The sequence below is a fragment of the Corvus moneduloides genome, chromosome 3 (assembly GCF_009650955.1).
Source record: "Corvus moneduloides isolate bCorMon1 chromosome 3, bCorMon1.pri, whole genome shotgun sequence".
NCBI lineage: Eukaryota > Metazoa > Chordata > Aves > Passeriformes > Corvidae > Corvus > Corvus moneduloides.
The window spans coordinates 54,219,863-54,233,480 of NC_045478.1; the positions used below are offsets into that span (position 1 = coordinate 54,219,863).

Consider the following 13,618-nt stretch of genomic DNA (forward strand, 5'->3'; position numbering starts at 1 on the left):
AGGAGTGGAAAAGAGGGCAATATACTGACACATGGGACCTCCAGCTGCCGATTACATAGCTTTGCAGAGCCCTGGAATGCAGATCTGAAAGGAACAGCACAGTGAACAGTGGGACATTCCAGGGTAGCCACAGGATCCATGACATTATTATTGTGATCTTCTCCTAAAACTGACACCAAGTACGCTTCCTCTATATGGAACTACTTTGACTTCAATAAACAGCAGTTCTGAAAGCCTTGGCAGTGGAGACTTGTATTTACAACATACCTCATTGCTCCCCTGAAGCTATATTAAAGGTGCACTTAATAGTATATTTTATCAAGTTGGGTTTTTTTTTTGTTTGGTGGAAGTGTTTGTTTGTTTGTTTTGTTGTTGTTTTGTTTGTTTTTGGGTTTTTTTGAAAGCTTTATAAGTAACCAGGATCCATTTTTACATGTATGCCACGAGAAACCTTCCTTCCAAGAGATGCCTGAGGCTGGTATGGGGTGTCGGCCACAGCCTTCCTTCAGGCCGCCTCACATCACCCAGTGCCCCGAGTTCAGCCCTGCCCGCGGCCAGGCTTGGCTCCTGCGAGCCCCTTAGCGCTGACCCGGGGGTGGCACCTCCTGAAGGTCACGCCGGGCACGGCGGGCTGAGGCGACAGCCCGAGCCGCCGTCCGACAGCGGGCCACGGCCTGGGGCGGCTTCTCACCCCGAGCGGTGCGGGCGGGGCGCGGTGGTTTCCGGCAGCGCCGAGGAGGGCAAGGGCTTGCACAAGCCGTCCGGGGCTCGCCTCTTTCCCGGACGCCGGGGCGGTCACACGAGTAGAGCCGTCGGCGGGCCGGGCGCTCCCGCACGGCCGACATGGAGGTGCGGGTGGCGCTCGGGCTGGCGCTGCTCTGCTCTGCGCTGGAGGCGGCGCCAGCCGGCCCGCAGCGGCCCCGCTCCGCCGTGGGTGAGTCGGCCGGGTCAGCGGCTGAGGGGCCCGGCCGGGGCCGCCCGTGGGGGGCGGGGGGAGGAGGTGAGGGGCGGCCCGGCGAGGGAGGCCCGGGCGGGGGCCGCGGCCATGCCGGCGGCGCCGGGGGCACGGGCTGCGCGGTCCCCGCTTGCAGCCCCCTGCCCTCCTCCTGGCTCTGCTGCCCGCACATAAGCTGCTGCCGTAGTATTCCCTGTCCCAACTGGCTCAGCCTCCCGTGACTGCTAGATCAGTCAACACATCTCTTTTCAGGTACAGGGGTTACTCGGGGTTTATATTTAGTTGTCCGGGCAGGCCGGCGGGTGAGGTGAGGTGAGGTGAGCCCCGCCCTGCCTCTGCCGCAGTGTCCCGGGGCACGCACTGCAAACACCGCGTTTGGGGGCTGTGCTGTGCTGGGCTGGGCTGGGCTGGGCTGGGCTGGGCTATGCTATGCTGGGCTCTGCTGGCAGCAAACATACACGCTCTGCCTGGCGCGATCCCCGCTCGGGCCGTGCGTGCAGGTGAGTGCTCCGAAATGGTTTCCCACGGAATTCTCATTCCATGTTGCTCACACTTGCCTCGGACCAAGCACGCAGCAATGTCCCGGCGTTTCTCTTGTCTCCTGTTGGAGACATAGGTGTCACAGTTTTACAGATTTTGAAGATCACCTCTGGTCTTTGATTCCTGAAATAAAACTCCATGGGTAACAGTCGTGTGGCGCCTCCTCAGCCACCGTGAGCACGTGACCTTGGGAAATGCCAAATTTATATCTGTCCCTATTTCACAACCACTGCCCCAGATACATGTGTGCCTTTACCAAGTGTTTTGAAACGGACAGAAAGAAATTTCTCTTATTTTACATGAACCTTGAAGTCTGGTAGCTTTAAGACAGACTTCGTTCATCTTATTTGTATATTCCTATACTTCTCAGCTCCTTTATCCATGCAGTGATATGTAGCAGTGGCTGACAGCATGTCAGCCTGGAAAGTAGTGAGTAGGTACGGCTGACACACTGCTCTATGGTGAGAAACCCAGTCTCTTTGCACACATGCTGTTTCTTGCCTTTCTTTCTAGACTGTGATCTTTTATAGTAGCTCCCAGCCAGGGAAGGTCTGGAAAGATAATTAAAATGCAGCTCCCTCTCTTTTCAAGTGGAGTGGAGAAGTCCTTCTATTTCCTCCTTTACTCTCCAGTTTCCAGATTGTTATTAATGAAAATGAGATGATTTTTCACTTCCTGCCAATCTCCATTTCATTTTTGGTGAATAGCATAAACTCCTACCTCTGCTTCTGTTTTCAGTTTTTCTAAGCAGTCTTCACAAAAGACTCTCAGGAAGAACTTGTGCACACTTATCAGACAGGCTAATCAACAATTCGTTAAATTTATTCTCCTTTTCAAGACTTTAAAGAGGAGTAGCAGTAGATAAACTGGACTAAACTTGGCATTACCCCTGTATATCCAGTTCAAAAGCAAATAATGCATTTTCTTTAATCTTTGTTTTCTGAAAACAGGGCAATTCTGGCATGTATCTGATCTACATTTAGATCCGACTTACCACATTACTCCTGATCACACCAAAGTTTGTTCTTCATCCAAAGGAGTCAATGCCTCCAACCCAGGCCCTTTTGGAGACTTTTTGTGTGATTCTCCTTATCAACTTATTTTGTCAGCATTTGCATTCATGAAGGATTCAAAAGAACAGGTTTCATTCATGATTTGGACAGGGTAAGTGTTCAAGTCACTCTGCAGTTAAAGCTGGTTAGCCAGATAGTGTGGCAACTCACACGTTTGTATTTGCACCAACAGATTTGAGTTCAGTATCTCACAAATGCTAGTTGTCCCTTCAGTTGTCCAAATGGCTACTAAGTGGAAGACTGACTGAGAATATAAGGCCTCAGGAACAGACTTTGATCTCTGAAATAGCTGTTGGAGTGTTCATTGAGATGTTTAGCATATGGCTGAATTAGTGTGAGTTAATGGAAATGGTGCAGGGAGGATGGGAAGTGGAAAAAGAAAAGTCAGGGCAATAACTGACTCATTGCAGGCCTCTGTTGAGTAAAAGCATTTACCTTTCCTGTTCCAGTCTTCAGTACTATAAAGTGGGCTTAATAATACTCTCTCACAGAGATGTTACCTGTGAGGCTTTGTGTGCCCTAGGAGAGGGACTAGACAAAGAAGTGTGAAAGGGGGGCATATGAGCAACCTGATAGTCCTATGCTATTAAGGCATTGTTACTTTCTAGGTATTCATAAAAGAGAGCATTGATTTACCCTTCTGCCATAGCAGAACTCTCAATTCTACCATCACACAATTTTTTATGGCATACATTGATGGATAATTTATCAAAGAGATTAGTATTTTTGAGTGTGAGAACTAGTTTGTTTATGCTATATCACATAATTTTGCTGGGAAAGCAAATACTAATATATGAAGACAAGTGATGAATTTATTTAACTTACCTCATTGCACTTACTTTTCAACAGGATGTTAAAAAGGAAAAAAGAAACTTGCAATGTTGTGCAGGTGATGAAAGATATATAATGCAAACTGCACAGTAGCTCAAAATGATAACTTTGATTTCTGAGAAATCTTCATTATGATAAATATGAATCATAGGATAGACATTGTCTAAACAAGTCTACTTGTTTGGGATTTTTTAAACAAAAGCCTTTGCAGAGAGCCTTTCATTCTGTGACTTTAATAAAGTGTATAGTAGTGTTACATGCTAGAATGTAGGTGTGTTTGCAGACTTTTTTGCCTTCCTTATTTTGCTAACAAACCTTTGTTAATCAAGCCTTTTCCTTTTTCAGAGATAGCCCTCCTCATGTTCCTGTAAAAGAGCTCTCCACGAAGTTGGTCATTAGCATCATTGGTAATCTGAGTTCTACAATTCGTAATTTCTTTCCAGATCTTCAGGTTTTCCCAGCCTTAGGCAATCATGACTACTGGCCACAGGTAAAACAAGTTAGAAATTTGTTCATACATCATATTAGGTGTGTTGTTAACTCCTGAGAAGGCAGGTCTGAAAAATAAGAGTTAATTCTGTGTAACTGTTATTCAGGAAAAAGAATTCCACAGTTCTTCAGCTAGCATTTAATATTATAAATATTTCCACGCTAGGACAGAAACTACATCACTCTCTGTGCTCTTACCTAAGGAAATGTTGTTGCCAGGTAGAATCTGTACATGGCCTGAGGTCACACAAATTTATTTCTAATCATTCCTCATGGCTTAGAACCACCACGTGCTAACGTAGTTAATACACACATACTTTTCCTTACTGTGTATGTCATGCGTGTGTATACAGCAAATTAATCTAGCTGAAGTGACATCCTTAATGGACCTGTGAGTCTGCAGTAAGTTTCAAGGCCTCCTGAAAGCCCTACTGGAAATCTGTCAGCTGGCATCACTGGATTTTTTTTTTTTAACTAAAGTAATGGTAGAATTTTTGTAAAGTTCACAGAGTTTTGCCACTACTATTAAAAATATGTCTACTTTTCTTTCCTTATTGGACATTTAGAAATAATCACATTGATGATTCACTAGTTATGTGCAGCTGAGGATGGTGCTTTTTCACTTGGACTGTGCTGAATATTGTTCTTGGCATACTCAAAAGTAAACAGTTGCTTCATTTGTGCTTTAAAGTGTGCTGTGGGTCGATCTGGCAGCACACTGGATCAGAAGCAAATGCTGTCATTGGATGTGAGGGCATCGGAAGGGATGTGAAGCAGGTCAACTAAAGTATGTTGTTTGAAATTCCTCATGGGAATTTAGTAACACCCCTTCACATCCTCAGGGTTTGTATTCAAGCTTTCTGTGGTATTTATTTATTAGGCCTGTTAGGGTGTAAGTTGGTGCAGTAGATGATTGTGTGATTGCCCATGTCATTGCTGGAGTTAGTGGTTTCCAAATCGGGGCATAGCAGAGGTGCTGAGAGATGAGGCAAAGGAAGTGTGAGAGACAAAGTAACAGCTAGACATGTATTGGAAGTGTAAGTGCACGTACCGAACTGTGCCTTCAGTCTTTTGTGTTCTGTGGTCGTACAGCTTTGGCTTTTCATATGCACTGACACGGGGACAGATTGATTCACTAAAAACCAGAGGTAAAGTATTTTGGTAAGTAACACCTTAACTGAAGTGTCATGCAGTGTTTTGTGTTCACTTTGTTTCGTTTTTAAAAATGTCTTAGCAGAGAATTGTTGTCATTCAGCAATCTCCTTTGATAGAGGAAAAAAAACCCTACAAATACCTTGTAAACAAAGAATGTAGGGAACTTTTTCAACAAATATGAATTTTGTTTGTGAAATTAAATCTGAAGATAGAAAAAAAGAGTCTCAAGAAGGGCAGATGGGCAGCAAATAGAAAATTGAAACAAGCTGGTGATTGGAATAACTGGTTACTGTTGTTAGTTCTCCCTGCACAAAGCCACTGAGGAGTGTTTCTGTGATACTTTGAAATGGCATGCTTCCCCAGTGTACAGAACTGGCATGCTTTTCAGTTAGTGTTTGAAAAAGACATGGGATTGGACAATCCCCACTATGGGGTCATTTCAACTTGTTCAATTTTTTTATGTTTGTTTTTTGCTCTTTATGGCATTTCTTTTTTCATATGGATAGGCTTGGCAAATGTCCTGTAGACTGGAAGTGATATGGAGCAAGCCACACACTATAGGCTGTTCCTAAGCAAGTGTGAAAGCTGTGCACTCACCATGCACCAAAGAATTTTATTGCTCTCTTGTGTTCTGAGCTATCCATCTTAACAACTGAACAGTCCTGGGTGATTTTTCTTGCAGAACATGTTAAAAATACTACTCAGGTTAATCAACCGTTGGGATACCTTTCAGATCCTATATTCACCTCGGCCTTTCTGCATAGTCTCACTTGTTTCACACCCTTGCTCCTGCTTGAAACAAATCCCCAAACTGCTTCTAGCAGTTCAGAGAACACTGACTTGCCTGGGTCCAAAGCACTTTCAGTCCGTAACATGGTCTCTTATCTGAGATCAGGTTTTTGCTGTGTCTGTTAGTGGCTGTTAGCTCTGGCTCAAAGCTGTCCTAATAACTCATGTCAGTGCCCTGCAATCAGCAAATGTCTCAACAGGCGTCTGATTGCTCTGCTCCTAGACAGAGACTTACTGCCTAAACCTCTAATCATGTAGGTTTAGTTTCAAAGATCTTAGAAAGGTCAAATTTTATGTTTAAGAAAGCATGCACAATTTTTTCAACCCCTGTTTTTTCCTTCTAGCACCAAGACTCCAAGCAGATATTTTAGGAAAGGCAAGGACAGGCTGGTATCTTCCTGTCAGAGTTAGATCAGAGCATGGGTCTTATGCTGTGGCTCAGACTGAAGAGTACTACAGTCCAAATTAGAGCCAGTGGGAGGAAACATTGACAAAACTTTTTCTTGTGCATTTTAAAATGCTTTCTTACAAGAACAACAGGACATCATGGAAACATATGTGAATTTCACCGGAATGCTTCTGAGGGCTGTAGTGGAGTTTTGGGGAGCTGCTATGAAACTCAAGTTGCTTGAAAAAGAAACTTATATTCAAGCTTTTCATCAAAAGACTTTATTTTTAGATTTTCACTTGCCAGTTGGTATATTTACTAATTTTGCAGAATGTATTGTTTTCCAGTCTGCTGTATTCCTAAGGCTTGACATATTTCTGGCATTAGTTTAATAATGCATTAACAAGGCCATGCAATCAGTTCTGACTAAGTTTAGGCATTTGTTCCTGATCAGCAATACTGGATATTCGAAAGTTGTTTTTTTCCCTCTCTTGAATTCCTCCTGGTGATGACTAGATACACTTACATGTTATGCAAGAGGTCAGGCAGGATAATTTGTTGAGTTTTTTGTCTGTGTGTCTGAATACTGACTTAGGCAGGTTCTCCTCTCTCACAGGACCAGCTTCCTGTAACTACCAGTGAAGTTTACAATGCTGTAGCAGATTTCTGGAAACCTTGGCTAAGTGATGAAGCAATCAATACCTTCAGAAAAGGTAAAGTATGGCAGTAATATATTGTGAAGCTGGGGCTTAGAGAATTAATGTTTCTGTGGATTTGTCCTGTTTGTTTAACTAAGTCTCATAGGATGAATCAGAACAATGGATTATCTGTAAGGCTTCTCCTGGAAGAAGTTACTTATCTTTTTGAATGTCAATGCCTATATTCAGAATACATTTATTACTTTCTGATGCAATATTTATCACTTCCTATAAGATGTATAGTATTATCGACTTTGTACCAATGCATGTACATCTTTCTGCTTTCGAGACCTCATCATACTTTTTAGATGAGGGCATATGATGCACACAAAAACTATATTTTGATGGTAAAAAACTGTTAAAATGTTGTTTCTGTTTTAATGGTGCATGTATTTCAGAGCATATTGAATAGGTGCATTTTTATTCAGGTTATGATAGCACACAGTTGTGGTGATTATACTGTTAATATTTGTGTCCAACTTACTGAACTGGCAGAATATTGATATCGTAATTAGAATTGTTCTTTTTAGCAAAGGACCAAAAAATTCAACCCAATTTCTAATCCACTCAAACATTAGGGATTTTGAAGTTTAATTTGTATTTTTTGTGTCCTGAACGAGAGCAAATCTGGGTAAGAGTGGAAGTAGAAACTTGAATAAGGATAATAAAACTCAAAGAGGCTGACCTTAAGTTAAATTATATTGTTATACTTCTGTTGCTGTGGCTCCACTGAAGTCCATGAACTATGAAGTTATACCTATTGAAGAAGCTCAGCATGCCATGGAGAATTTTGGGAGCAAGGATTGAAAAATGTGATCCTTACTTTTCATCATGTGATGAGTCTGAAGTTAAATGACTTTCAAGGTACAAGGCTACTTAACTCAAACAGTTCTTCCTGAAGGAGCCTGTATTTTTGCTGTATTTTAAGAAGTATGGACCTTTAACAAGTACTGTATCTGTCAATGTGGAAGAAATATTACAGGGCACTTCTTGCACGTCAGTTGGATAATTGCATCTAAATACTGCCAAATAAATACAAAGATAATACAGGCAAGAATTAATAAATAATTCAGTGTCAACTTCTAGTAAAATGTGGCTGAAAACTTTGTTAACATGTTATATTGTGGTAAGGTGACTGTGTGGCTTGAATAAGCACAATATTCTATTAGAAAGAGTAAGGTTGGGTATTTTGTTAGTGGTGTACTTTGATTGTAAAGTTGTGCTTTGAAGCCTTTAATTTGTCATATGATGTTGGTCTTATTTTCACAGGTGGCTTCTACACACAGCTGTTTGAATCCAGTAATAGCTATCAACCACTCAGGATAATCAGTCTCAACACAAATTTATATTACAGCCCCAACAAGGTAACTGTGAATATTACTGACCCAGCCAACCAGTTTGCCTGGCTGGAGGGAATACTTGAAACCTCTTCACAAAAGAACGAAAAGGTAGGGATCAGGAACAGAACCTATCATTATTTGTTTCAATTTTGGAAAAAAAAAAAAAAAAAGAAGGAAGAAGTAGAGATAATGAAAGTATAAACATGGTTCTAGAAGAATAATAACGCTGCCAAAGATACTAAAAAATCAAAATTTTATTTTTTAATAATTCTTTCTTTAATATGCACATAATACTGCAACAACTAATAAACTAGCTGAATGAAGTTTCCCAAATTAGACAGTAAAATACCTTTTCTTTCTTGCTATGTAAAATACTGTAGAAGTCAGTTTCTGACCTTTTTATGCATAGCCTTTAATTTTAAAACATACACTCTTGGCCTAAGACAAAAGCTAGCATATTTCATTTGCATTGTAATGCAATTAAAAGTATCAGAAATAGAAATTAGGAGTTTATCAGCCACAAAACTTAGCCAAGCTGCAGTAATTGCTATGATTTGAGTGTAATAATAACTTGTCTTTTAATATGCAGATTTTTAAGTGAAGGTTAAAGTTGTTGGCTCCTGATTGATTGATTAATTGGTTGGTGTGGGGATTGGATCATCATCTGAGCAGAAGTGTTTCATTTGAAACATGTATACATTTTGCTACAGTGTTGCGATTTTAGAATATGATATTACAGTCAGGAGAAAGGAGAGATTTCCCTTTCTCAGGAAACCCTGCAGCATGTTAGTTGGTATGTGCAGTTGGCACTGAGTCTCTACCTCAGACAGGGGTTTTAACCAGTTTTCCAGGTTTCTGGTGACTCTGACTCTCTGGTGCAGGCTCTGTAATACTCAGACAATTTTTTTTCTTCTATCCCCTTGAGATGCCCAGTTATAAGCCTTGCCCTAGTAACTTTTTTTTTCATTTGAAGTAATTGGTAACATTTTCTTTGGCCTAAAATCATGCACAGATTTATTGGAACTTTTTTTTCTCCTCAGTAATATACTAAACTAAATAGTATGAACTTAAGCCATCTTACTTTTGGGATTTTATATAAAAAACTGTCATGATTTACAGCTTTTAGAATGCCATTTCTAAGACAGCATTGTTATGAAACTGTGGTAATCACTTCTAGGTTACAGCTAAGACATTAAGTTCCAAATGAAGGTGCTAATTGTGGTTTCTGTATTTAATTCCTTAGGTGTATATAATAGGTCATGTCCCAGTAGGATACTTGCCATATGCAAGGAATACTACAGCTATCAGGGAGTATTACAATGAGAGACTGGTAAAGATTTTTCGCAAATACAGTAGTGTTATTGCGGGCCAGTTTTTTGGACATACACATAGAGATAGTATCATGGTCCTCCTGGATGAAGAAGGTAATGATGCTTGTTGACACCTGAACTTTCTCTTCCTGATTAAAAGCAAATTAATACTTTCTTGCATGTTCTTACTAGTCAGCCTGTGTTATTTATAACTGAAAAAGGAAATTGGGAGCTACTGCTATTTATCTGCAAGAATTCGAGTTTCACACACTCCAATTTTATTTCCAAAGAGAACCTCGCAAGGGTGACTGTCTTTTTTTTGTTGAAGTCAGAAGAGATTCCCCAAGCTTCCTATTTTTTTTTTTTAATGAATGCTTATGCCTAGACAAGAATTTTTAGTCTTTCCTCTCTGCTCTCTCAGTGACATGGGCAAATTATACTAGCCAGTTTCTATTGTGTAATGTGTCAAAGGGAATGTTCTCAGGCCAGCTAGACATGCTCTATATTCTTGTGTTTCCTGCATCATTACCGTGCCTCTCTGCTGAGTTCCCTGCTGCTTCAAAGTTAATTAAGATAAGGGTAAGCAGGAGCCAGGGGAAAGAAAGTCTCTGCCTGTTGCATCTCTTAGATCAGCTAATTTCCCTTCAAGAAAATCACCCACGTTGAAATTTTTGTTTATTGCTTTGAAATCCCTTAGTTCTAAGCATGGGCATGGCCATATGGAGCACTCTAACATCTCTAACAGAAGAACTCTAACAAGTTTTGTCTGCACCATAGAACAGTAAGAGGTTCATTGCTTTGCTTTATGTGAAATACCCAAATGTTAATTGGCTCTTCATCTATATTTTATATAAACTGATATGAGCAATGCCCAAAATACTGACTAGGTAATACTATTCCGAATTTTTACCCTTTTCCATGGTGTTAATCTCCAGTAAAAAAGAATCCACCCCACTGAAAGAACTGGCTTCTTTATTTATTTATTTTTTAATGATGCTCAATGCAGTCTTACACCTATATTTTTTTACACTGTCCTATTTGTTCATGAAATCATCATCTCTGCAGCAAATTTCACTGAGGATAGATTGATCTTGGTGTTTGTCATTAAAGTTTGCATGTGCAAGTAACCACTTCCAAATTATTTTAGTAATTTTGCATCTTTTGACAAAATCTAAATGGTAATCAAATACACATTGTGTTTGTCTGTACAGTTTTAGACTGTCTTCTATTAATGACATTTTCCTTTTGACAAAATTCCAGAGAATTCAAGATAAATGCAACATTGCAGCCAACATCAGTGTACTAAAATAGAGCTCAGTTGTATCTTCTCCAGAAGAATCTACTGATTTCCAAACTTTCTAAACTTCTGCCTATATGTGGAGGCTGATCTTGTGATTTCACTGCTGTGATGCTGTCAGAGATGGGAATAGTTAGGGCTTCTTGTTCTACAGAGAGCTTCTCAATGTACCCACCTGCATATTCTGTCTCAATAAAACCCACGTACATCCTCATGTTTCTGTTGCTGTAAAGGTCGGTGTTCACACAGTAGGTGTTGGGCTAGTCAGGGTCAGGTGATGAAACAGACCCTGGTGTTTTTAATAGTATGATAAATACATAAAGCAATTTGTAAAATACAGTATGGAAACAGCAGCTAAAGGTTTTGAATATTTCTTTAGTAGAAATATACAAAATACAGAGAATTTACATATAGGCAAGACCATTTTGCAATTTTGCACAGGTACGTGAATTGGTGGGGAAGCCTCCAGTATAGACAGGCTTAACTGGTACACCCTGGAGGGGGGTCTGTGGTATTTCACACGGGTTTTGGTCTATCCATTGGAAGTATGGCAGTTCACAGTGATATAGCTAAATCAGGTGAAAAAATTGCTGATGTCTTTAAGCCAGTCACTCTTGTTTTTGCTGTGTTGGTACTCTACAAAACCATTTATTTGAATAAGAAATGATGAAAATGAAACTGTCTCCTCAACTTCCCTTTTTCTGCAGAAAATCCAGTCAATTCCTTGTTTGTGGCACCTGCTGTAACCCCAGTGAAGGATGTATGGCAAATGGAGTCCAATAACCCTGGTGTCAGATTGTATCAATATGATCTTTTTGACTATAGCTTGCTGGTAAGTAAAGATTTTAAAGCACTGTTTAAGACTTTAAATATAGTATCAGTAAAAAACTACAGCGAGATGTCAGCCTTTGTATTATGGCCATTGGTGATGGAAGTTTGGTGTCTACTCTTAGTTTTTCTTCCTGGGCAAAGGAAAGGAAATCTGAAAGAGAACTTGGTTGGTCTTTCTGTGCCTGCAGAACTACCCAGTACTTTCTCTTCTGTATTGAATATTCTTATGATGTAGGAGCAAAGACAGTCAGAATTTTTCTGGGCAAAATCCTAAAACTATTTGCAGGGAGCTCTGCAAGTTTTAAAGAGGTTCACCTAAATCCTGGTCTTATTTACATACCAATGTTGTTTGCTGATGATAGCCTGAGTTTTGGGATGCAGCCCATGAAATGCTTCTAAAAGGTGTAGAAGAGCTGATAAAGTAAGCACTTTTAACTGTATAACATCTTTTGTAATCATGCACCTTCCTATATAGAGTCTTTATAGGAAATTTATCTAAAATAAATTTAGAAGGAAAATAAAAAGTAGAAAGCTTCTACTTTGTAGTTTCCTGTGATTTTTGGAGATAAAGTGAATCCAGTGTAATTATTCTGGCTGTGAATGGTTTAGACTTTCTCTCTGGAATTCAGGATAAAATCTTGACCCTGCCGAGTTCAGTGACAATGCACCCTGCAGTTTTATTGGGACTGGGATTTCTCTCTGGAGACCTATGCTAATTCAGGCTGCTCCTTTCTTGTGCAGATTTCACTCCTGCATCGACATCTCTCCTTTTCCTTAACTTCTCCCTGGGCTGTTCTTTTCCTGTCCGTTCTGCCCCTCTTGTAGTGTCTGCCGAAAGGAACCTTCTGGCTCTCACCCTTTTGCCCCACTCGTACAGCAGTCATGAGTGTTGTGGAGTTTGGACAGGAAAAACCTCTAACACTGCCACTGCTGCCTTTGTGGCTCCTTTTTCTTCTCCTCCCCATCCCCCCACCATTACCACACTGCAAGTACCAGCTTTGGGTGTAAGCCCAGCTCTTGGGGTGGGACGTGACCTTCTATTCACATGTGAATAATGAGGAGTGACAGCTTCCTAATCAATATATCACTCCAGAGACTTAATGAAGCAGGGAAGAAAGCAATACAGCGGTGCCTAATTTTTTCTTTCTTTCTTTTTTTTTTTTTTAACTGTAGGATCTTTGGCAGTTTTACTTAGACCTCAGAGATGCCAACAAGAAAAATGAATCGAACTGGAAATTAGAATACATCCTGACTAAAACTTATGGCATTGAAGACTTGAAGCCAGAAAGCCTATATGAAATGGCCAAGCAGTTGTCTATGCCACACAGCACACTGTTTGAGCAGTATTACAGTAACTACATTGTGAGTTATGACAAAACTATTCTCTGTGAAGACGGGTGCAAGACCTGCCAAATATGTGCAATCCAATATTTAGATTACTCCTCATACAGAGATTGCATCAATCAGGAGGCAACATGGAGATGAAATCTCTGTGCAGTTAATGCAGATAGTGACTTTAGCCTGTGATTTAAAGAACTTGCTTGTTCTCTCACTCAAGTGCTGACATGCTTACAGGGAGCCTGTGGGACTTTTCTACATTTCAGGGGAGCAGTAAAACTCCCTTGATCTTTCTTCTTGCAAATGTGTTTTCCTTTATCATCTAAATAAAAGTTCATTGACTATGTAATAGTGGCCAGATACTTTGCTGTTGTCTCAAGTGAACTGTATCCTCTGTAACAGGTGTCCCAGTGTGTGCAAATAGAAGTTACTTACTCAGGTCTTTGTAAACCCTGTTTCTCAGGGTGTCTAACCATAGGCAATACCATTTCAGGCATGGGATTTTTATGGGGGCAGGTTTCAACCTTCTGCTGTCAAAATTTGCAGACTGAAGTAGGCAAAACCTGCACTTACTGAGACTTGAG

General features: G+C 40.6%; 1 protein-coding gene across 3 annotated transcripts; it reads left to right on the plus strand.

Annotated features, from left to right (window-relative positions):
* The first annotated feature begins 591 nt into the window (after positions 1-591).
* SMPDL3A (sphingomyelin phosphodiesterase acid like 3A) lies at positions 592-13,383 on the plus strand. Of its 3 annotated transcripts, none has more exons than XM_032101595.1 (8): positions 592-934; positions 2,446-2,659; positions 3,745-3,889; positions 6,837-6,933; positions 8,188-8,366; positions 9,502-9,682; positions 11,573-11,697; positions 12,870-13,383. In XM_032101595.1, the coding sequence occupies exons 1-8, from the start codon at positions 844-846 to the stop codon at positions 13,179-13,181; spliced, it is 1,344 nt and encodes a 447-aa protein (XP_031957486.1). In that variant the 5' UTR covers positions 592-843; the 3' UTR covers positions 13,182-13,383. The 3 variants fall into 3 exon arrangements, with proteins under 3 accessions (XP_031957486.1, XP_031957488.1, XP_031957487.1); XM_032101597.1 differs by lacking the exon at positions 592-934 and adding an exon at positions 1,045-1,207; XM_032101596.1 differs by lacking the exon at positions 592-934 and adding an exon at positions 2,049-2,085.
* The last annotated feature ends 235 nt before the right edge of the window (positions 13,384-13,618 follow it).